This window comes from Pseudophryne corroboree, chromosome 10 (genome assembly GCF_028390025.1).
Source record: "Pseudophryne corroboree isolate aPseCor3 chromosome 10, aPseCor3.hap2, whole genome shotgun sequence".
Classification (NCBI taxonomy): domain Eukaryota; kingdom Metazoa; phylum Chordata; class Amphibia; order Anura; family Myobatrachidae; genus Pseudophryne; species Pseudophryne corroboree.
Window position 1 is genome coordinate 63,578,685 of NC_086453.1, and position 22,170 is coordinate 63,600,854.

At 50.2% G+C, this 22,170-nt stretch overlaps 1 protein-coding gene across 1 annotated transcript in view; it reads right to left on the reverse strand.

Annotated features, from left to right (window-relative positions):
* The window catches only part of LOC134966018 (excitatory amino acid transporter 2-like), a 148,278-nt gene that overhangs the window by 81,923 nt on the left and 44,185 nt on the right, over positions 1-22,170 (reverse strand). The window contains exons 3-4 of the mRNA XM_063942468.1: positions 5,406-5,656; positions 3,038-3,227 (exon numbers count right to left, since the gene is read on the reverse strand). Of these exons, the coding sequence (XP_063798538.1) occupies positions 3,038-3,227; positions 5,406-5,656 (441 nt within the window). The remainder of the gene's footprint in view (positions 1-3,037; positions 3,228-5,405; positions 5,657-22,170) is intronic.

Here is a 22,170-nt window from a genome sequence, read left to right on the forward strand (position 1 = left end):
CAATGTAAAAGTGCTGTGCAGTGCAGTGGGTGTGCAGTGTCACTGACACTGCACAGCACTCTCACCTTTTACATTGATTCAGTGAGTCAGTCAGTTCTGCCAGCCAGTCACTATTGTTAGTGCCAGTGTCCCAACGCACCGCATTACAGGGAAGTAGACGCACTAAATAAAATACAGCTCCCAGCAGCCATTAGCGCCGAAGCATTCCGGCGCTAAGGCCTGCTGGGAGCTGTAGTTTATTGAGTGTATCTTCTTCCCTGTAATGCGGCGCGTTGGGACACCGGTACTAACAATAATGACTGGCTGCTTGGCTGCTGTGCGAGTCTCCAGGAGAGCCACTGCCAAAGGGAGGACAGCAGATTAGCTGCTGACAGGAGGAGAAGCAGGAGAAGCATTACCTCCTCCCCCACTCACAGTACCTCTGGGCCCCATCCACGGCACCTCCACCCCCCCTTGACTACCCGCGGTGGCTCCGGACCCCCTCCCCCACCCGCGGCACCCCTGCAACTGCCCTTCCCCCACCCGCAGTGGCTCCGGACTCCCACCCGCCGCACCCACGAGAAACCGGGTATCTCCCGCAGAATCCGGTAGAGTAGGCAAGTATACCCCAACCCGCAATGCAATAATTGATTACATGGATACAGGGCCGTACTGCCCATCTGGCACTTCTGGCAAATGCCAAAAGGGCCGATGAGTTTGTGGGCCAGTCCTGTCAGGCAGACAGCCGGGAAGTCCATGCGCAGTGCAACCTCCGGTTCTCTGGTCTGGCCGCTCCCCCGCCATAGAATTGGAGGCGTGCCGAGAGTCCATGCCCCCATGACTCGCGACACGTCACCCCCGTGTGCTGGTCGCGCGCCCCCACCCATCTCCATGGAAACAGGGGCATGCTGCGAGTCCACGCCCCCCTGACTTGCGGCACGCCCCCGACTTTAGTGACTGTGCACCGCCGTAAACGGTGCGCGCGCCCCTGGCATGTGCATGTGCCTACATTCAAGGGCCGAATTCGGACCCCAGTCCGTCCCTGCATGGATGCATCAATTATCACATGCAGGGACAGAACTTACGAGAAAGTTCTGTCCCTGCGATGCCACTCTGCAGCTTTAGCGTTTCTGCTGCTAGGCAACCCTACTCCCCCCTCCCCTTTCCCGCATACTTACCCGGTGATCAGTGCTCTGATTGGCTCCTCTGGCTCCGGTCATGTGATTGTCGGCTTTCTTCACTGTGACCCGGTCATCGGATGCTGTAAACTGCTGTAAATGCCTAACCCTAACCCCAGTGGGTATCTGTTTGAATGGTAATCACTGGGGTGGTTCCAGTATGAATGGTCGACCATGTTAAGGTAGACAGTTATTAGGTCGACCACTATTGGTCGACATTGACATGGTCGACATGGACACATGGTTGACACATGACAGGTCAACACATGAAAAGGTCGACATGGTTTTTTTCCCGTTTTTTTTAGACTTTTAAATTTTTCATACTTTACCATCCACGAGGACTACGATTGGGAATAGTAACCTTGCCCACAGCATGCGAGCGAAGCGAGCCATGCAAGGGGACGCGGTACACTAATTGGGGTTCCTGGTCATGTTACGGAAAAGAGTACACCAAAAACAGTTAAAAAAGCCATGTCAACCTTTTCATGTGTCGTGTCGACCATGTCAATGTCAACCAATAGTGGTCGACCTAATGACTGTCTACCTTAACATGGTCGACCATTCATACTGGAACCACCCCAGTGATTACTTTCACTGTAGTCCAACCACATTTGGAGAAACACAGGTTGTCTAAGACATTTTTCGGCACCTGTCACTGATATGTCAGTACAGTGGCAAATGCAGGATTTCTAGAGGGGGGTTTCCAAATGCAGTCCACAATCTCCGGGAGTCTGGGAGAGCGGCAGAAAAACCTAGTAACGACCCTGGACTTTAATTTAAATATTGGTCTTTTTATGCACTGGATACTGTATGGAATACAGTATTAATATTTAACACTATACATTGTCTATAGTATAGGCTGTAACAAACATATATAAATAATATAATTAAGATAAGTTAAGTGGTCAGTAAAAGGTTAAACATTCCATAATAAATAAATAAATAAATACACAAACATAATAGAACCAGTAGGAAACAGAACTGCACATTCTAAGCACAAATTCTCCTACCTCATGGTAAGGCTTCTTCCTTGCAGCTACTCTCTGGTCCAGTAAACTGATTGAGGAGTCAGACACACACACACACACACACACACACACACACACACACACACACACACACACACACACACACACACCAAACTTGGTAGAAGCTGCTACCACTGGGCATGTGCAGCAGCTCTGCTCTATCTCTTAAGGTGGCCATCCACTACTCAGACTTGTCTGAACTGCAGATAGCATCAGATTTCTCTTGAACTCTCCCGGGAGCGTCCCGGGAATTGGATCAGACCCTGGCTTTAATTTTAATTACATTCACTTCAGATATATCTGATGCGATATATCATGTGCCAGATCGCATCAGATATATCTGATGCACACATGCTACATGCGATTGATGTGATGCTGCTGCTGCTGCCGCTGTTCCCCCTCTTGGTGGGTGGGAGTGGCTAGGGAGATGCCAGTCAAGTGACGCTTCAGATGAATCTGATCAGATACATCTGAAGTAAAAAAAACACTCCGATGTGCACCTGTTTTCTTCAGATTCAGATAAATAGTTGGGGCAGCTTCAGAGATCTGTAGTTCAGATATATCTGACACGGGAGTGCACATCGGATCGGAAGAGCCATCCGATGTGACACTTTTCTTCAGATATGACGGTCAGATGTGTCGAAATCTGAAGAAAACTGCCCAAATCGGACTAGTGGATGGGGGCCTTTACACTGCAGGATGTAGTGGCAGCTGTAGAAAATGTATTATATACTATTGCTATTGTTGTCATAATTTGAGCCACTTGCCAAGAGGAGGGGGGTTTCCGGGCAACCGGAAACCCCCCCCCCCCTGCGTTTGCTTATGCAGTAGGTATACAAAGCAGGTCCTTACCGAGAACATTCATTCCCCCCTTAAACTCCAGTTTCTTCTGTGTCACCATGACAGGTCCTGCGTCCACAGGCACTTCAGCCGCAGAGGAATTAGCCTGCGACACATTGGTGTACATGATGCTACCATTGAGAGGTCTTATAAGATCCAGAGGTGACGGTGGGGCTGGCACTTTCTTAGAAACTGTTTGTATCTGTAAGAAAATATATATATGCTTATATACTGCACAGAGGACAGTAACAGTTACACAGTCATCTTAAGCGACTGCAAGACACAGCTGTCACGGCAACAGAAAAGTAAGTTTCATCCTGTTACCAAGGTTGTTTTATTTTCCATTTAAATAAAAATATAAAGCATTATTAAATCAGCTTATACATTTACAATGTACACTGTGAAACATTAAAATTGGCACACAATAATGTGTAATGCCCGGCGACCAGACATTTGTCATCTGCACTAGAAAAATAACAACACTTATGGCTGCTTTTGCAATGTCTGCCAGATACAATATGGAGTGTCGCCAAGGTTACATGTAATAAATTAGAATCTTGCGGATCTCAGGTCAAGTCTAGCTAAACCAAATGTTTTTAGTGGAATGTGGGATGAGGGGCCTCAATCCCTGCAGAACGCAGACCAGACAATTAGATTTTTCATCGTCAACACACTTGGTAAGATTTAATGCTGAGCACCAAGACAAAAAGACTTTTACAGTTCATAGGGGAGAGATTTATCAAAGCTTAGAGACACATTGGAGAGAGATAAAGTACTAACTAGTCAGCTTCATTCTAACTGTCCTTTTACAGGCTGTAGAGTGCTATATAAAAAGAGAATTTCTTAATGTGTAGTTCATGGCACAGAAAAAATATATTCTTCCTATATGTACTATGGGAGAGATGTATCAAACATTGGAGAGAGATAAAATGGAGAGAGGTGGAGAGAGGTAAAATGCCAGCCACTCAGTTTCTATCTGTCATCTTTCAAACACAGCCTGTAAAATGACAGTTACTTTATCTCACTTCACTATCTGTCTCCAAGGATTGAGACATCTCCCCCATTGGGAGAAAAGAACATGCTTATACAGTATGTGGGCTATGCACTCAAATTGCCAATTGGAGGAATCATGGTAAGATTATTTTTGCTTACTTTTTTCTGCAAGATGCTAGTAACTCAAAGATTGCTAAAGATCATGAGATTACCATGGCTACCACAGTAACAAGACAGATGTAGAAGGCACAAAAGCTTTTGAAATGCCTCCCCCTCTCCCACATGCCTGTTCTTCTACCATCATGTAACTGGAGTACAGTGGGGAATTTCCCATTAGGCACCTGAGGTACGTGCCTAGGGGAGGTACATGGATGCATGTATTGGTACTGTCAGACTGAAATGCACCAGTAACTTAGTAAATATGTATACATAATTAAAAACAAAAATGTCATAGTGGCTTTTTTAAATTATTTTATTAAATTGCTATCATCAAATGAGGGCTTATAATCAATCAATGAAAATAATAAAATTAGGCGCGGTGGGAGGGAGGGGGGACGGACGGCTGTTACTGTTGTGATTAGGGGCGCCCTCACCCCTAAATGCTCCCCTGCTGGAGTAAGAACTCTAACTCAGAGATCAGGTGACCTTAGTCAGGGTAGTGATTGTAATTTATATGCTCATGTTGAGGAAAGTAAGTAACAAAAAAAAAAATTCCCTTATGCAGCATAGAGAGCACATCGAGAGCACATTTCATTCCATTTTTGCATTTCCTGTCCTAAATCACGTTAAACGTGCAGGAATGTGTGAATAATCTCTTGATTTATTAGTCAATGAACGTGAATAGTTGCTTAAAGTTCACGTAATGCAATTGTTCAACCTAAGGCTATGCTTACAGTGTACCAGAATTAAAAACTAGCTGTGTAGACCACGTGCAGGGGCACAGAGAGGGGGTTACTGATTACCCAGGCCTGGGCATGATTGAGGGGTCGGGCCTGCTGCTAAATTTGTCCCTTTTGCAGCTTTTTTTCCTTTTCTGGTGGGGGCGTGGCTATGTGTCCCAGATTTGGCCACGCCTCACAGTACCTAGGCCACACTCAGTTCTTGGCCGTTCTAACCACCTGACAGCAAACAGGGTGGTGTACAATTATCACCTGCGATCAAATTAAATATTTGTGTGTCGTTTATATCTAAAACCATTAACGATAACAAACCCACTACCCTTACTAAGCCAGAGTCCCCAACTCTACACTGAACTCTGTTGATGTTGCCCTGTGATAAATATTGCTTATAGAGTGTATTGTATCACTGGACCGTTAGCCATACAGTACAAACATTATCCAGTAAACAAGTTTTACTCAGCAATGAAACTAACATATGAAGTTCATACCTGCTGAAAACACGCTTGTACCAAGTTCTCCGGGAATAGGTTCCTGATAAGGTCCAAAAACGCATCGATACTGGAAACCTCTTCATTTTTGGTTGAGATGCTGACCTGCTTCTTCAGTTTGGGGTTTCCAGGGTGAATCGAAAGTACAAGGATTACGCCAAGCAGTGCTGCTAGGATGGTTGTGGACATGTAATAGACCATGGCACGAGTTCCCATTCTTCCACTAGACTTGGCATCCAGACCAGCCAAACCTGTGGACGCAAGGTGAAGGCCATTTTGTCAATTCTGTCTTTTCTATAAAAAGTGTAGAACGCTCTAAATTAAAAGTGAAATCTAATTAACCAATCTCTCACTACTTATCCTAAATAGAGATGAGCGGGACCCTACCGGACTTTGCCTTCCGAGTCCGGATCCGAGCCCGGCTCGCGTTTTCCCGCCTGACTGGGAAACCCGAACGCGGCAAAATGTCATCATCCCGCTGTCGGATTGTCGCAGGATTTGGATTCCATATAAGGAGCCGCACGTCACGGCCATTTTCACTCCAGTCTCGGAGAGTGTATAGAGAGGACGTGTCCTCAGTGTTCAGTGTCTGTGTGTTGGGGCGGGAAAGTGGGGTGGCAAGTGTTGTCCAATCCAGTGTAGTCAGTGTATTGTGCTTCATCAGTCCAGGCAGTCACAGTGTTGGTGTTCTCTGCTGCCATATATCCAGTGTAGCTGTATAAGTGGTGCTGTGTTGTGCAGACCAGACCCGTGTAGCCAGTGTATTGTGCTGCATCAGTCCAGCTATTCACAGTGTTGGTGTTCTCTGACTGCTGCTGTATATCCAGTGTAGCTGTATAAAGTGGTGCTGTGTTGTGCAGACCAGTGGTAGTGTCCTGTGTCATCAGTAATTCCAGTGACAATATACGCTGCTGCTATATGTCCACTGCTGTAGTATAATAATTATAACAACAACGTGTTGTGCTGCATCAGACCAGTGGTAGTGTCCTGTGTCTTCAGTAATTCCAGTGATGATATACGCTGCTGCTATATGTCCACTGCTGCCTATAATAATAATAATAACAACAACCTGTTGTGCTGCATCAGACCAGTGGTAGTGTCCTGTCTCATCAGTCATTCCAGTCATTCCTGTGCCGCATATTGTGTTATATAACTCCCAAAAAATAATGGAGAACAAAAATTTGGAGGATAAAATAGGGAAAGATCAAGAAGAACCACTTCGGGGGCGTGGCCTAGCACCGCAGGAGAGCAGTCGCAGCTTTGCTTAGCTCCTGCTTTCATACAACCCTTTATCCCTCCTAGCCCGCTCAGACCCGTCTCTTCACCTCTCCCGTCCCTCCACTGTTCCCTCCTGACCCCCCTGTAGCTGAATATCTGCGGCCGCGCAGACGGGGAGCGCCATGGAGGCTCCCGCGGATTGCGGCCTGCAACCTGTCAGCAAGCCGGGGCCTCGATTTTGGCCTAGCCCCGCTGGACTTCCGGGAACGCGACGACAGCGGCATTTGGAGCCAAACAGCCTCCCTCCTCGCTTTTGGACCGGACTGCAGGTCGTGTCCGGACCCGCTCAGCCCGCGACCGCTGACCCCGCTGGGGCATCTAGAACAGGGGACCGGGCTCTCCCTCACTGACGAGGCGGCGGATCCCGGCGGCCATATTCCCGCGATTACAGCAGACAGCTTCGCGGGACCGGAGGAGAGGGCACCAGCACCACTCAGCCAGCCGCAGTACCTGGTAAGGTGTCCCTCCTCATTCCCCACCTGAAGCCTCTGCCCACGGACAGCCGGCCTAACCCTCGCCGCAGACACTGGCGTTGCATTCTGCCTCCTCTCCAGTTGCCGGAGGCCCAAGCTACTGTGCTTATCCCTGGTACCCCGCATCTTCTGACGACCCGGCCCCACCCCTCCCCCCCTTCCCCCTTTTTTGTCTATTACCTTCTGGTCACCCTGGGGTTCTGTGATGGCGGGAGACGGGAGCTGCACTGTCGCCATTGAAACACACTGACGGTGTGGTGAGGAACTCTCCCCCCTCCCCTTCTTCAGGTACTTGGATCATTACCCTCTGTCTTTTACAACATATATCAATGGTGGGCTCATGGTCATCACCCCCTGCTGCTCCGTTCTGTCACGCTGCAATGTAATGTGGGCGTCTCCGCCATATTGCTCCTTCACGTCTTAACAGCACGGAACCTTTACCATGCCTCCTTACCTCATGAAGATGTAACTCTCTAGATTGTCCTTTTCACTGCTGTGACCCTCATCAATCTACTCTCTGCGTCGACTTCTACCACCTATAGAGTATTTTTATCCTTTGTGACCTCACATGGAAAAATTCCTGGTGTCCACACCTATGTCCTCCTCTGGCCCTGCATCGGGAGTCCGTGAAGATACTCTCCATAGAAATTCATCCGACTCTGACTGCTCCACCACTCGTTCTCGTTCCCAACGGAAACGTACCAATACTGCGACTACCAAATAGCCTAAAATGAAACCCACAGATATTGCAGCGGTATTGGGGCCTCTCCTTGATGAAAAATTGGCGGGCATCAAGGAGGCCATTGACTCCACCCTGACCCAACTGACCCAACACAATGGCCGTCTAGATAATGTTGAGCAGAGGGTCTCGACGCTGGAAGATGACCTACTGTATGCACAGACTACTATAGAGACCCAAACTAAAGAAATTAAAAGCCTTACTGACAAGCTCGACGACTTGGAGAATCGGAGCCGTCATAATAACCTGCAGGTGGTGGGCATTCCGGAGTCGGTGAGGGGCCATGCGTTGCTAGACCTTCTTTCTACATGGCTGCCAGAAAACCTGGACATGGACCTCCACGGATCACCTTTAGCCATTGAAAGGGCTCATCGTTTGGTCCTGAGCGCAGGGACTCTGCTGGACGCCCTCGCCCTGTTATTATGAGAATTCTCAATTACGCGGACAAAACCAAGCTATTAGATCACTATCGCAAGTCGGAGTCTATACTTTACAAGGGGTAAAGATTGCTCATATTCCAGAACTTCTCCACCTATGTCGCTAATAGGCGCAGAGAGTTCGCCCCATTATGCAAACAACTGTTTGAGGACAAAGTCAAGTTCTCCTTACTATACCCGGCCCGCCTTCGAGTCTTTCAAAATGGAAAACCGCTCTTTTTCGATGATCCATTGGCGGCGAAGGTCCACTTTGCTGCTTTTGATACTTGACTTTGAAGTTCTCCTTTATGTTTGCTTCCTCTTTCAAATGTTATCATCTGTGGGTCACGCAGTGTTAAGGATACGCTATTGGCATACCATTTATGTATGTCAGAGGCTATGCTTCTATGTGTTTTTTGTTTTTTGGTTTGTTGTTCTTGAATGTTTATGTTTACTTTTCTTTATGTTTTGCTTGCTGGAGTGCTAGGTCTCGGTTCTCCATGGGTTGGCCCCTCCCTGCTCGCTGGGACTGGGAGGGCCACCGATTTAACTATGATATCTTGCTGCTCTGTTCTCCTCCTGTGGGGATAGGGTAGTATGACTGATAATACCACTTCCCAACCCTCTGGCCCGGTAACTGCCCCACTTTTTGATTTTAATATAATATCCTGGAACGTGGAGGGTCTTAATAGCCCCATTAAACGTAAAAAGGTGCTTGCGCACCTCTCCCACATGACCCCTCACATTGTATTATTGCAGGAGACACACTGGTTATGCGACTCCTCTGTCTCCTTGAAAGCCCCTTGGATTGGAGAGTGCATCTCTGCTCCTTATACTAACAAAACTAGGGGTGTAGCCATTCTCTTTCACAGGAATCTCCACTATTCCATTCTTAAAAAATGTATTGATCCCGAAGGAAGATTTATCTTGCTGGATGTTTCTATTGATAACACGACTTATACCTTTTTGAACCTTTATGCACCTACTGGATCTAATAACCTTTTTTTTGCAGATATTCTCCGGAGAGTCCTATCTTGGGGAGGTCAGAATCTGATTTTAGGGGGTGACTTCAACACGGTCGTCGATCCGTCCATAGACAGATCAGGGGTGAGTACCAACAGATCCGGTTCGTCTTCCACTCTTCTTCTCTCCTTCTGTTCCCAACTTGCTTTACTAGACCCTTGGCATATACATCATCCCCTCACTCGGGACTATTCTTTTTATTCACATCCACATTCCACCCACTCTCGCATTGACTATCTATTTTTATCTAAACATCTGCTCTTTAAAGTATCTCACACCTCGGTCAAAGACATTATTATTTCAGACCATGCCCCCGTAACTCTATCCCTACACTTAGCTCTACCTCAATGTATCTCCAAATGTTGGAGGTTCCCGGCATATCTTATGCACTCCGAAGATGTCTTGCTGCATCTTAAACATACCTGGCTTGACTATGTCACTGACAATTTGGAACAAGAATCTAATACCCCACTTTTTTGGGGGGCCTCTAAGGCTGTCCTTAGAGGACATATTATTTCTTATGTTAATTCTAAACGCAAGAAATTTAACGCTAAATTGCAAGAGCGGAGTGCGGCACTCACGCTGGCTTACCGTAACTATATACAATGCGATAGTCCTATCCACAGGGAAACGTACCTCATGGCAAAGCAAATCTATGACACCTTCCTTACTGAACATGCCCAAATGAGCTATGACTATAGCAGGAATAAATTCCATAGGTGGGGGAATAAGTCAGGAAAGCTTCTGGCTCATTTAGTCAGAGGGCCACGGAATAAAACATGGGTCGATGCGCTACACAGTTCTGGAACTATCCTTTCCAATCCCACTGATATCTGCTCTGCTTTTATGAGCTTTTACAAATCTCTTTATACTGCGGAGGCTGATAGTAAGCTAGATGGCCAGTCCTTTTTGAACGAAGCGCAGCTGCCTGAGCTCACATCGGAGGAGAGGGACTTATTAGATGCTCCTATCACTGATGATGAGGTTCAGGCCACCATTAAATCCCTCCCTAATGGGAAAAGCCCTGGTCCTGATGGCTTTAGTGCCGAATTTTATAAGATGCTAACTGCCGACGTACTCCCTGTTCTGACTAAGCTATATAACCATATCCTTAAGACAGGAGATATCCGTTTTAATGAGGCAAGACTTATTGTACTTGCAAAGCCTGGCAAGGATCCCACCCTGGTCGGCGCTTATCGCCCTATCTTGCTCCTCAACCAGGACTTTAAAATAATGGCTAACAGATTGCAGACCTGCCTACCCCGTCTAATTTCTCCTGCGCAGATGGGGTTTGTCAAGGGTAGACAATCCACACAGGGAATAAGAGCAGCCCTGGCCGCAATTTCTCACACTCATCTTTGTCAGGCCAAAAGTAATATTATTATAAATCTAGATGCAGAAAAGGCGTTTGATAAGATCGCCTGGCCTCATCTGGCTAGAGTGCTTCTCCACCAACACTTTGGCCCATTGTTTCACAACTTGGTGCAGACTATCTACACTAACCCTGTGGCACAGGTTTTAGTTAACAGTGTAGCATCCGCCCCCTTCACGTTGGAAAGAGGCACCAGACAGGGATGCCCGTTGTCTCCCCTTCTCTTTATTCTGGCGGTGGAACCCCTTATCAGGTCTATTCTGTTACATAGAGAACACAAAGGCATTGCCGTGGGCACTCGGGAATTGAGGGTGGTGGCATTTGCTGATGACCTTCTCCTTTTTTTGTCTGACCCCCGCCTTTCGATCCCCCAACTGATCACCACAATTGACCGCTTTTCTTCTTTCGTGGGATTTTCTGTTAACTATGGGAAGTTGGAGGCATTGGCCATATTTGGACGGGCGAGAACAGGATGGGGCGACACCTTTCCCTTTAAATGGGCGACTACTTACATAACCTTTCTAGGTGTTGCGCTCCTCTCAAATCCTTGTCATTTATATCGGTACAATATTTCCCCGGTTTTGCGCAAAATTAAGACTGAACTTGGTCTTTGGCAAACCCTTCCTCTCAACTTGCTAGGACTCTGCAATCTGTTTAAGATGGCTAGCTTCCCAAAACTTCTTTATATTTTACAGATGACTCATTTGTTATTATCTAGCTCAGACCTGTCCTCATTGAATACTTCCATTACCAATTTCATCTGGTCTGGAAAACGACCCCGGATTAGTATGAAAACATTGTCCCAAATAGTACTTAGAGGTGGAGTTAACCTGCCCAACATCAAACAATATAACCTTGCCTGTCTCCTTGGCATTGCTTTGAACTGGCTCGGAGATAACAACTACTATACTGACTCCACTCTGGATTCACAATTCTGCCCTCCTCTATCTCTCAGTTACATACTACATGCCAGACCTTCCAAATTGCCCTCAAGTATCACTAATAATTTATTACTATTTCCCATTGTACAGGCGTGGAGAATGGCAAGAAAGCCTCTTAAACTTCAATATTTTTACTCGCTTTCGCTATCCCTGGTCGGCAACCTGGAGTTTCAGGAGGGGAGGGCCTTGAGACCCTTCACTGACTGGCATTCTTCTGGCATCCATAACCTACGCGACTTGCTTAATGCCTCCCACCTCCCGTTGTCCTTTGCTGAAGCGAGGGATAAATATGGCTTACACCCTCGACAGGAATTTTCCTACTTCCAGGCAGTCCACTACCTTAAAACCGTTTTGCCCAAATTGACGGACTATGATCTTCTAGATCCTCTTCTCATACTTCTCCGCTCTGGCTTCTATTGTATCTCAACTATTTATGCACGTATACGCATATAAATTGACCCTACTACGGATCTTCCAGAACTGTCCCAATGGTCCTCCCGCATCCCATCGGTCACCCCTGAGTCCCTCTTAATTAATTTTCAGCTGACTCTGAAACTCATTCCAGCTAGCTCGTACCAAGAAATGGCCTATAAAATGCTCCATAGAGCCTATATCTCACCTAATCGCCGGCATTTAATGGGCATCTCGGAAGACGCGAGAAGCACCAAATGTTTGGCTGAAGGGGCGGATCTTTTGCATTGTTTTTGGGATTGTGGCTTAATTGGAAAGTTTTGGCATGAGGTACATAAATATGGTACTACGATGCTAGGCGTGTCTTTTCGTTGCACTATGTCTTGGGCTCTGTTTGGCTGTTTAGCGGACCAGACGGACATCCCAAGGACCACCAAAAAGCTTCTTGTGATATTGTCAGCGGCCAGCAGAAAAGCTATTTTACAGCAGTGTATACATGATTCTGCTCCCACTCTCTCAATGGTAACATCTAGACTATTCTTTTTGTTTACCATGGATTGGCTGGAGGCGTCCATCCATAAAGAAAAACTCACCTCAACTTTATTCCAATGTTGGGATAAGATTAGCTGAAGGCCGCAATAGGCCTGAGGCCATATAAGAGCCCAACTTTTTGTGATTGGTTGTTTGATGACTAAGCAGTTGCTAGGCAGATCAGTTTTTTCCGGTGGTTTTTTCCTATTGGATTAGAGGGTTGTCCATCAAGTGTAATGGGTTGGTCTTAGGATAGTATATAGGGCAGGGTCATGTGTCTCAGACTTCCTCTTGCCATTCATTGTATGGCCCAGGAATGATAAGTACATTAGTACTGTAATTTAGTTGTTGTTATCTCCACATATTGCTTGTTTTATTCTGCACCCCTTTCCCCCCCCCCATCCTTTGTGTTGTCCTTACTATCTGTGAATTACACTGGTTATATTGCTGCTCCCCCCCCACCTCCTGATATGCCGAGTCCTAGCCGCTCCGCTCCCCCCCCCCCCCCCCCGCCGCCTCGTGGAGGCCGTGAGCACCCCCGCTCCCGCTCCCGTAGTGCTGCCCCCCGGAGGTTGACTACGACGGCCAGCGGCCGCTCTGCGCGCTTCGCCGAGACGCGCAGCTCGGCCGGGCCGCGGTCGCCGGCGTCCCCGGCAGCCTCAGCTCCACCTGCAGCTCCCTCGCCCGGCGCGCTAGTCAGCGCCGGGTCTCCCCTGCCTTCCCCGCCAGCGGCTCTGAGCGGCGGCTCGGGCGCCCACGTGGTGCCGGGCAGCCGCGGCGGGGCTGCGGAGGGCGAGCGGGGGTCTGGCGCACAAGTGGGGCATATGAATCTGGGGCAGCAGGGTGAGGTGCCCTCTGTCCCCAGAACCGTTGCTGAGGTAAATGGACCCCTCCCTGCGAGGGGGCCTGTGGCGCCCAGGTACAGGGTTGGGGATGGGGTGCTGGGGTCGGGCCCTGGTATTTCCGGGGCGTGGGGCGTGGCTGGGGCTGCCGCAGCGCCCGCCCCTCCTGCAGTTGCATGGCGGGGGTTCCCGGATGGGACTCCCGCATCGGGGGCCTTTTGGCTGGGCCCCCAGTCGCCCGTTGCTCGGCTGCCCGTGGCGTCGTCCCCGGGCGTCGGGCTCCAGGCGCCTACCCCAGGCCCGCTGGGGGCGTTGCAGCTGGTGGCGACTCAGTCGTCCATCGCGGCGGCTTTCCACCTACCCGGCCCTGCTCGCTCGTTAGACGCGCTGCAAGGTTTCCCTGGGGGCCATTTTTTCCCCGGTGGCCTTCCTTGGCCTCTTGTGCCGGCGTTCCCTTCGGCTGCCGGAGCGCCCTCCATGGGCCTACCGGTGACGTCCGCCCCACAATTTTTCCCGTACTTTGCCAGCTCGGGCGCCGGCGTCCAGCCCACGTGGTCGGTCGGCGGCCCCCAAGTTACGGTTCCCTCCCTGCCTTTGCGGGCTCGCATCCCGGGCCGTCCCCGGCTGGGGCGAATCCGTTGGCACAATTTTTTCCGCCCCCCCCCCTGCCCCTCCCCAGTTCTCCCGGTTTCATCTGGATTTTCGGGGGCGGTCAGTTACATGCCGCATCCTTCATGGCGACCTGCTTACACCATTGGGGGCGCTGCAGGGGTCGGGGCTGCCTTCCCCCACGCCGTTGCGTACCCCTCAGTTGGGGGTCCTCCCCCGCCGCTTCCCGCTGGCCCTCCGCCGCGGAGCGACTGGGCTTGGCCTCCTCCCCCGCCTGTTAACCCCATTGCCATTGATGCGCTGGTTTCCCCCGCGCCTGTTGTCCCTTCTGTTTCTTCCTGACAGGTGCTGGCCGGTTCCGGGGCTACGTCACGTAGGGGACGGAGGTCGGAGAGGGCCGCGGCTGCGGCATCGACAGGGGAAGTTCTGCCACCACCGGAGTCGGGTGCAACTGTCGACGCTGTTCCGGGTCCTTCAAACACTGGTGAGCACGCTCTTCCTTCACACTGTTCATCTAGTTCTTCTTCCTCATCGTCTAGCAGTGTTTCTTCGGGTTCTCCGCGGCGCCCGCGTAAATTAGCTAGACTTATCGCGCGGCGCATGGCGAAGGAATCGCGGAAAGTGGCAGCGCCGGCGTCGGCAATTCCCCCCGACCCCCCCCCGTTATACGGAGATGGTGCATTGCGCCAACATGGCAGTTACGCGGGGGTTCGTAAGCGGATTCAAGAAAAAATCCGGAAGGGGAAGTACGTTGACATCTTCACCCTTACGGATGAGATGCGGCAGGGTTTTGACGCGGCTAAGAAACCGGGTGGCATTGGGGAAAGTGCTTTCCGCAATTTTCACCAGTGGTTGCGCGGGTTTTTGGTTTTTACTGCTTGCTACACGGAATCGCGACCCGCGGAGTATTCCAATTTAGTTAAATACTTGTTTTTAGTACATGACATGTACTTAAAATCCAAGGGTTCCGCTTGGCGGGATTACGATGAGAAATTCCGTCGTAATCAGGATGGCAACCCCATCCTGCCCGCGGGTTTTAAGGATGTCGAGGTGTGGTTGGAGGTCACACAGCAGGTTAAGCCCACTCTGGACGTCACGGTCAAGAAGCCCGGGGCGGCCGGGGCTCCGGGTTCCCGCTTGATGGGGAAAGGGAAGTGTTTTGCCTACAACGAGGGCAAATGCATCAAGGGGGTGAATTGTCGTTTTCGCCACTCGTGTAAGTTGTGCGGGGCCAGTCACCCGGCCAAAGATTGCACCTCGTCGGCGAGCGGTAAGCCCTCCACTCCAGCCGAGGCCGGGGGAATTGGCAAGTAAGGCCTTCTCCCCGATTCGAGTTCCCGAATTGCGGCGCTGGCTGAGCTTATACTCCGACAAGTCGGCAGCGTCATTCCTCTTGGAGGGTTTTCGACACGGTTTTCGTCTGCCCATTTCGGATTCGGTGCACGTGGTGGCGCGACAGAATTTTAAATCGGCTCGCGAATTCCCACTGGAGGTCCGGCGGAAGGTGGACGGGGAGATCGCCTTGGGGCGCATGTCTGGGCCCTACGCCGTTCCCCCTCTACCCTCTTTGTGCATTTCCCCCCCGTTGGGGTAGTGCCCAAGAAGGCCCCGGGCAAGTTCCGCCTGATACAACACTTGTCGCACCCTCCGGGCTTTTCGGTTAACGACGCCATTCCGCAGGCTGTGTGCAGGGTACGTTATCAGTCTTTTGATGACGCTCTGCGCTTGGTGCAGGATTGTGGTCCGGGGGGCCTGTTGGCAAAATTGGACGTGGAGTCGGCTTTCCGGCTACTTCCACTGCATCCGGATTCCCTGCGGTTTATGGGTTTCAAACTGGGGGGCGTGTTTTACGTGGATCGGTGTCTCCCCATGGGTTGTTCGGTCTCCTGCGCCTACTTTGAGAGTTTTAGCACGTTTTTGCACTGGTGCGTCCAGGCCGCCTCCGGCCAACTCGGGGTGGCTCACTACCTGGACGACTTTCTCTTTGTGGGTCCGGGGGGCAGTTCGATCTGTGGGGATATTCTGTCGGTGGCTAGGTCCTTGTTCGAAAGTTTGGGGGTGCCCGTCGCGCCGGACAAGTGTGAGGGCCCCTGCACTTGTCTTAGCTATTTAGGAATTGAAATAGACACGGTGGGGGGTTGCTGTCGCCTACCCGAGGATAAAGTGCGTAAGCTTTTGGGTTTAATTACTGACTGTTTAGGCAAGCGCAGGGTTCGGCTTAAGCAGGTGCAGTCTTTGCTGGGTTCTTTCAACTTTGCGTGCCGGATTATCCCCATGGGTAGGGTTTTCTGTCGCAAACTTGAACGGGCCACGGCGGGGACGGTCCGGCAGCATCACACCGTGTACCTTTCCCGCGAGATCAGGGATGATTTGCGGATTTGGGTCTCTTTCCTGTTGTCCTTCAACAGGGAGGTTTTGTGGCCTTCTCCTTGTTGTTCCAGCAGGTGGCTCCAATTGTTCACGGATGCCTCGGGCAGTCAAGGTTTTGAGGCGTTTTTTGCCAGGGCATGGTGCGCTGCTGCCTGGCCGGCCTCTTGGGTAACGCGGGGTTTCACCAAGAACCTCCTTTTGCTGGAATTGTTCCCGATCATAGTGGCTCTTGAATTGTGGGCCCGCCAGTTTGCGAATCGGGACATCTCGTTTCGTTGCGACAACCTGGGGGTGGTACACGCGATTAATAATCAGCGTTCCTCCTCCCCGCAGGCTTTGAGGCTGCTACCGCATCTAGTGTTAGTTTGCTTACGGCGCAATATTAATTTCAGGGCCCGTCACGTTCCCAGAATCGACAACGGAATTGCGGATGCATTGTCTCGGTTCCAATTTGACAAGTTTCGGGCGTTGGTTCCGGGTGCGGCGGCGGAGGGTTTACCGTGCCCGCCTTCTGTCTGGCAGATTGTCGAATCGGGTTAGCTGCTCTGGCCAGGTGTGCTTTGGCTCCCTCCACTCTCAGGGCGTATGATGCAGCCTGGCGTGATTGGTCGGTCTTTCAAAGTAGGTACAGTGTAGCAGGTGAGTCCTCGGCTGACGTCTTGATGGCCTTTGTTTGGGAACATTACCAAACGGGTAGGTCAAAAGCGGCCATGGCATCTGCCCTTGCGGGCATTTCTTTTCACTCGCGGCTCCACGGGATGACGGACCCCACCGGGTCTTTTGTCCTTTCCAGAGCGCTGAAAGGTTGGGCTAGGTTGCGTCCGGCGCCCGCGACCCGTGACGTTGCAGCTTCTAACAGAGTTGCTGCGTGTGCTGCCTCAAATTGCGACCTCGGAATTCGAGGTGGTTTTGTTTAGTTGTGCGTATGCCCTAGCCTTTTTTGGGGCTTTCCGAGTGAGCGAGTTAGTGGCATGCAGCAAGGCATCTCGGGAGTCGGGTCTGCTTTACGGGAATGTGCGCATGCAGGATGGCCTGTTGCTCTGTAGGATTGTGCGGTCCAAGACAGATCAAGCAGGTCGGGGGCGCTGGGTGTCCGTGGAGGCCCAGCAGGCAGCGGGTGTTTGCCCACTGCGGTTGACGCAGGAGTTTAAGCGGTTGCGGCCTTCGGGGGGCGACCAGTTGCTGGTGCACGCGCACGCCGGCCCGCTGACGAAATTTCAATTTGCTGCTGTGTTTAAGAAATGTTTGGCGGCGTTGGGCTTCCGGGAGGCGGACTTCGGTACCCACTCCTTTCGGATTGGGGCGGCTACCCACGCAGCGGCTACGGGTTCATCCCCGGCGGCTATTCGGGAGCTGGGCCGTTGGAAGTCTGCCTCCTATAGGTCTTATGTCCGTTTGGATAAGTTGTAGGTGCGCCTGTTGCGCTAACCCAAAAACGTGTTTACTCGTCGGTTTTTGAACGCTTACCGTTCAGGAATCGAGGGTGTGAAGTGAATTTTTTAATTTTTCCTCCGAGGGGGCCTAATTTCAATTGGCTGTTCTATCAAGGTCCACGGGAGGTTTTTTGATTTTTCTCCTTCACTTGGGTTTTCCGTTATGCATTATGTATGTCTTGTGTTCACAATTCTGATGTTAGGGTTAGTGATGAGCACCGGAAATTTTTCGGGTTTTGTGTTTTGGTTTTGGGTTCGGTTCCGCGGCCGTGTTTTGGGTTCGAACGCGTTTTGGCAAAACCTCACCGAATTTTTTTTGTCGGATTCGGGTGTGTTTTGGATTCGGGTGTTTTTTTCAAAAAACCCTAAAAAACAGCTTAAATCATAGAATTTGGGGGTCATTTTGATCCCAAAGTATTATTAACCTCAATAACCATAATTTCCACTCATTTTCAGTCTATTCTGAACACCTCACACCTCACAATATTATTTTTAGTCCTAAAATTTGCACCGAGGTCGCTGGATGGCTAAGCTAAGCGACCCAAGTGGCCGACACAAACACCTGGCCCATCTAGGAGTGGCACTGCAGTGTCACGCAGGATGGCCCTTCCAAAAAACACTCCCCAAACAGCACATGACGCAAAGAAAAAAAGAGGCGCAATGAGGTAGCTGTGTGAGTAAGCTAAGCGACCCTAGTGGCCGACACAAACACCTGGCCCATCTAGGAGTGGCACTGCAGTGTCACGCAGGATGGCCCTTCCAAAAAACACTCCCCAAACAGCACATGACGCAAAGAAAAAAAGAGGCGCAATGAGGTAGCTGTGTGAGTAAGCTAAGCGACCTTAGTGGCCGACACAAACACCTGGCCCATCTAGGAGTGGCACTGCAGGATGGCCCTTCCAAAAAACACTCCCCAAACAGCACATGACGCAAAGAAAAAAAGAGGCGCAATGAGGTAGCTGTGTGAGTAAGCTAAGCGACCCTAGTGGCCGACACAAACACCTGGCCCATCTAGGAGTGGCACTGCAGTGTCACGCAGGATGGCCCTTCCAAAAAACACCCCCCAAACAGAACATGACGCAAAGAAAAATTAAAGAAAAAAGAGGTGCAAGATGGAATTGTCCTTGGGCCCTCCCACCCACCCTTATGTTGTATAAACAGGACATGCACACTTTAACCAACCCATCATTTTAGTGACAGGGTCTGCCACACGACTGTGACTGAAATGACGGGTTGGTTTGGACGCCCACCAAAAAAGAAGCAATTAATCTCTCCTTGCACAAACTGGCTCTACAGAGGCAAGATGTCCACCTCATCATCATCCTCCGATATATCACCGTGTACATCCCCCTCCTCACAGATTATCAAATCGTCCCCACTGGAATCCACCATCTCAGCTCCCTGTGTACTTTGTGGAGGCAATTGCTGCTGGTCAATGTCTCCACGGAGGAATTGATTATAATTCATTTTAATGAACATCATCTTCTCCACATTTTCTGGATGTAACCTCGTACGCCGATTGCTGACAAGGTGAGCGGCGGCACTAAACACTCTTTCGGAGTACACACTTGTAGGAGGGCAACTTAGGTAGAATAAAGCCAGTTTGTGCAAGGGCCTCCAAAGTGCCTCTTTTTCCTGCCAGTATAAGTACGGACTGTCTGACGTGCCTACTTGGATGCGGTCACTCATATAATCCTCCACCATTCTTTCAATGGGGAGAGAATCATATGCAGTGACAGTAGACGACATGTCCGTAATCGTTGTCAGGTCCTTTAGTCCGGACCAGATGTCAGCATCAGCAGTCGCTCCAGACTGCCCTGCATCACCGCCAGCGGGTGGGCTCGGAATTCTGAGCCTTTTCCTCGCACCCCCAGTTGCGGGAGAATGTGAAGGAGGAGATGTTAACAGGTCGCGTTCCGCTTGACTTGACAATTTTCTCACCAGCAGTTCTTTGAACCCCAGCAGACTTGTGTCTGCCGGAAAGAGAGATCCAAGGTAGGTTTTAAATCTCGGATCGAGCACGGTGGCCAAAATGTAGTGCTCTGATTTCAACAGATTGACCACCCGTGAATCCTTGTTAAGCGAATTAAGGACTCCATCCACAAGTCCCACATGCCTAGCGGAATCGCTCTGTGTTAGCTCCTCCTTCAATGTCTCCAGCTTCTTCTGCAAAAGCCTGATGAGGGGAATGACCTGACTCAGGCTGGCAGTGTCTGAACTGACTTCACGTGTGGCAAGTTCAAAAGGTTGCAGAACCTTGCACAACGTTGAAATCATTCTCCACTGCGCTTGAGACAGGTGCATTCCACCTCCTATATCGTGCTCAGTTGTATAGGCTTGAATGGCCTTTTGCTGCTCCTCCAACCTCTGAAGCATATAGAGGGTTGAATTCCACCTCGTTACCACTTCTTGCTTCAGATGATGGCAGGGCAGGTTCAGGCGTTTTTGGTGGTGATCCAGTCTTCTGTACGTGGTGCCTGTACGCCGAAAGTGTCCCGCAAATCTTCTGGCCACCGACAGCATCTCTTGCACGCCCCTCTCGTTTTTTAAATAATTCTGCACCACCAAATTCAAGGTATGTGCAAAACATGGGACGTGCTGGAATATGCCCAGATTTAATGCACACACAATATTGCTGGCGTTGTCCGATGCCACAAATCCACAGGAGAGTCCAATTGGGGTAAGCCATTCTGCGATGATCTTCCTCAGTTGCCGTAAGAGGTTTTTAGCTGTGTGCGTATTCTGGAAAGCGGTGATACAAAGCGTAGCCTGCCTAGGAAAGAGTTGGCGTTTGTGAGATGCTGCTACTGGTGCCGCCGCTGCTGTTCTTGCGGCGGGAGTCCATACATCTACCCAGTGGGCTGTCACAGTCATATAGTCCTGAGCCTGCCCTGCTCCACTTGTCCACATGTCCGTGGTTAAGTGGACATTGGGTACAACTGCATTTTTTAGGACACTGGTGAGTCTTTTTCTGAGGTCTGTGTACATTTTCGGTATCGCCTGCCTAGAGAAATGGAACCTAGATGGTATTTGGTACCGGGGACACAGTACCTCCAACAAGTCTCTAATTGCCTCTGCAGTAATGATGGATACCGGAACCACGTTTCTCACCGCCCAGGATGCCAAGGCCTCAGTTATCCGCTTTGCAGCAGGATGACTGCTGTGATATTTCATCTTCTTTGCAAAGGACTGTTGGACAGTCAATTGCTTGGTGGAAGTAGTAAAAGTGGTCTTACGAGTACGACTTCCCCTCTGGGATGACCATCGACTCCCAGCAGCAACAACAGCAGCGCCAGCAGCAGTAGGCGTTACACGCAAGGATGCATCGGAGGAATCCCAGGCAGGAGAGGACTCGTCATAATTGCCAGTGACATGGCCTGCAGGACTATTGGCATTCCTGGGGAAGGAGGAAATTGACACTGAGGGAGTTGGTGGGGTGGTTTGCGTGAGCTTGGTTACAAGAGGAAGGGATTTACTGGTCAGTGGACTGCTTCCGCTGTCGCCCAAAGTTTTTGAACTTGTCACTGACATATGATGAATGCGCTGCAGGTGACGTATAAGGGAGGATGTTCCGAGGTGGTTAACGTCCTTACCCCTACTTATTACAGCTTGACAAAGGCAACACACGGCTTGACAAATGTTGTCCGCATTTCTGTTGAAATACTTCCACACCGAAGAGCTGATTTTTTTGGTATTTTCACCAGGCATGTCAATGGCCCTATTCCTCCCACGGACAACAGGTGTCTCCCCGGGTGCCTGACTTAAACAAACCACCTCACCATCAGAATCCTCCTGGTCAATTTCCTCCCCAGCGCCAGCAACACCCATATCCTCCTCATCCTGGTGTACTTCAACACTGACATCTTCAATCTGACTATCAGGAACTGGACTGCGGGTGCTCCTTCCAGCACTTGCAGGGGGCGTGCAAATGGTGGAAGGCGCATGCTCTTCACGTCCAGTGTTGGGAAGGTCAGGCATCGCAAACGACACAATTGGACTCTCCTTGTGGATTTGTGATTTCGAAGAACGCACAGTTCTTTGCTGTGCTTTTGCCAGCTTGAGTCTTTTCATTTTTCTAGCGAGAGGCTGAGTGCTTCCATCCTCATGTGAAGCTGAACCACTAGCCATGAACATAGGCCAGGGCCTCAGTCGTTCCTTGCCACTCCGTGTGGTAAATGGCATATTGGCAAGTTTACGCTTCTCCTCCGACAATTTTATTTTAGATTTTTGAGTCCTTTTTTTACTGATATTTGGTGTTTTGGATTTTACATGCTCTGTACTATGACATTGGGCATCGGCCTTGGCAGACGACGTTGCTGGCATTTCA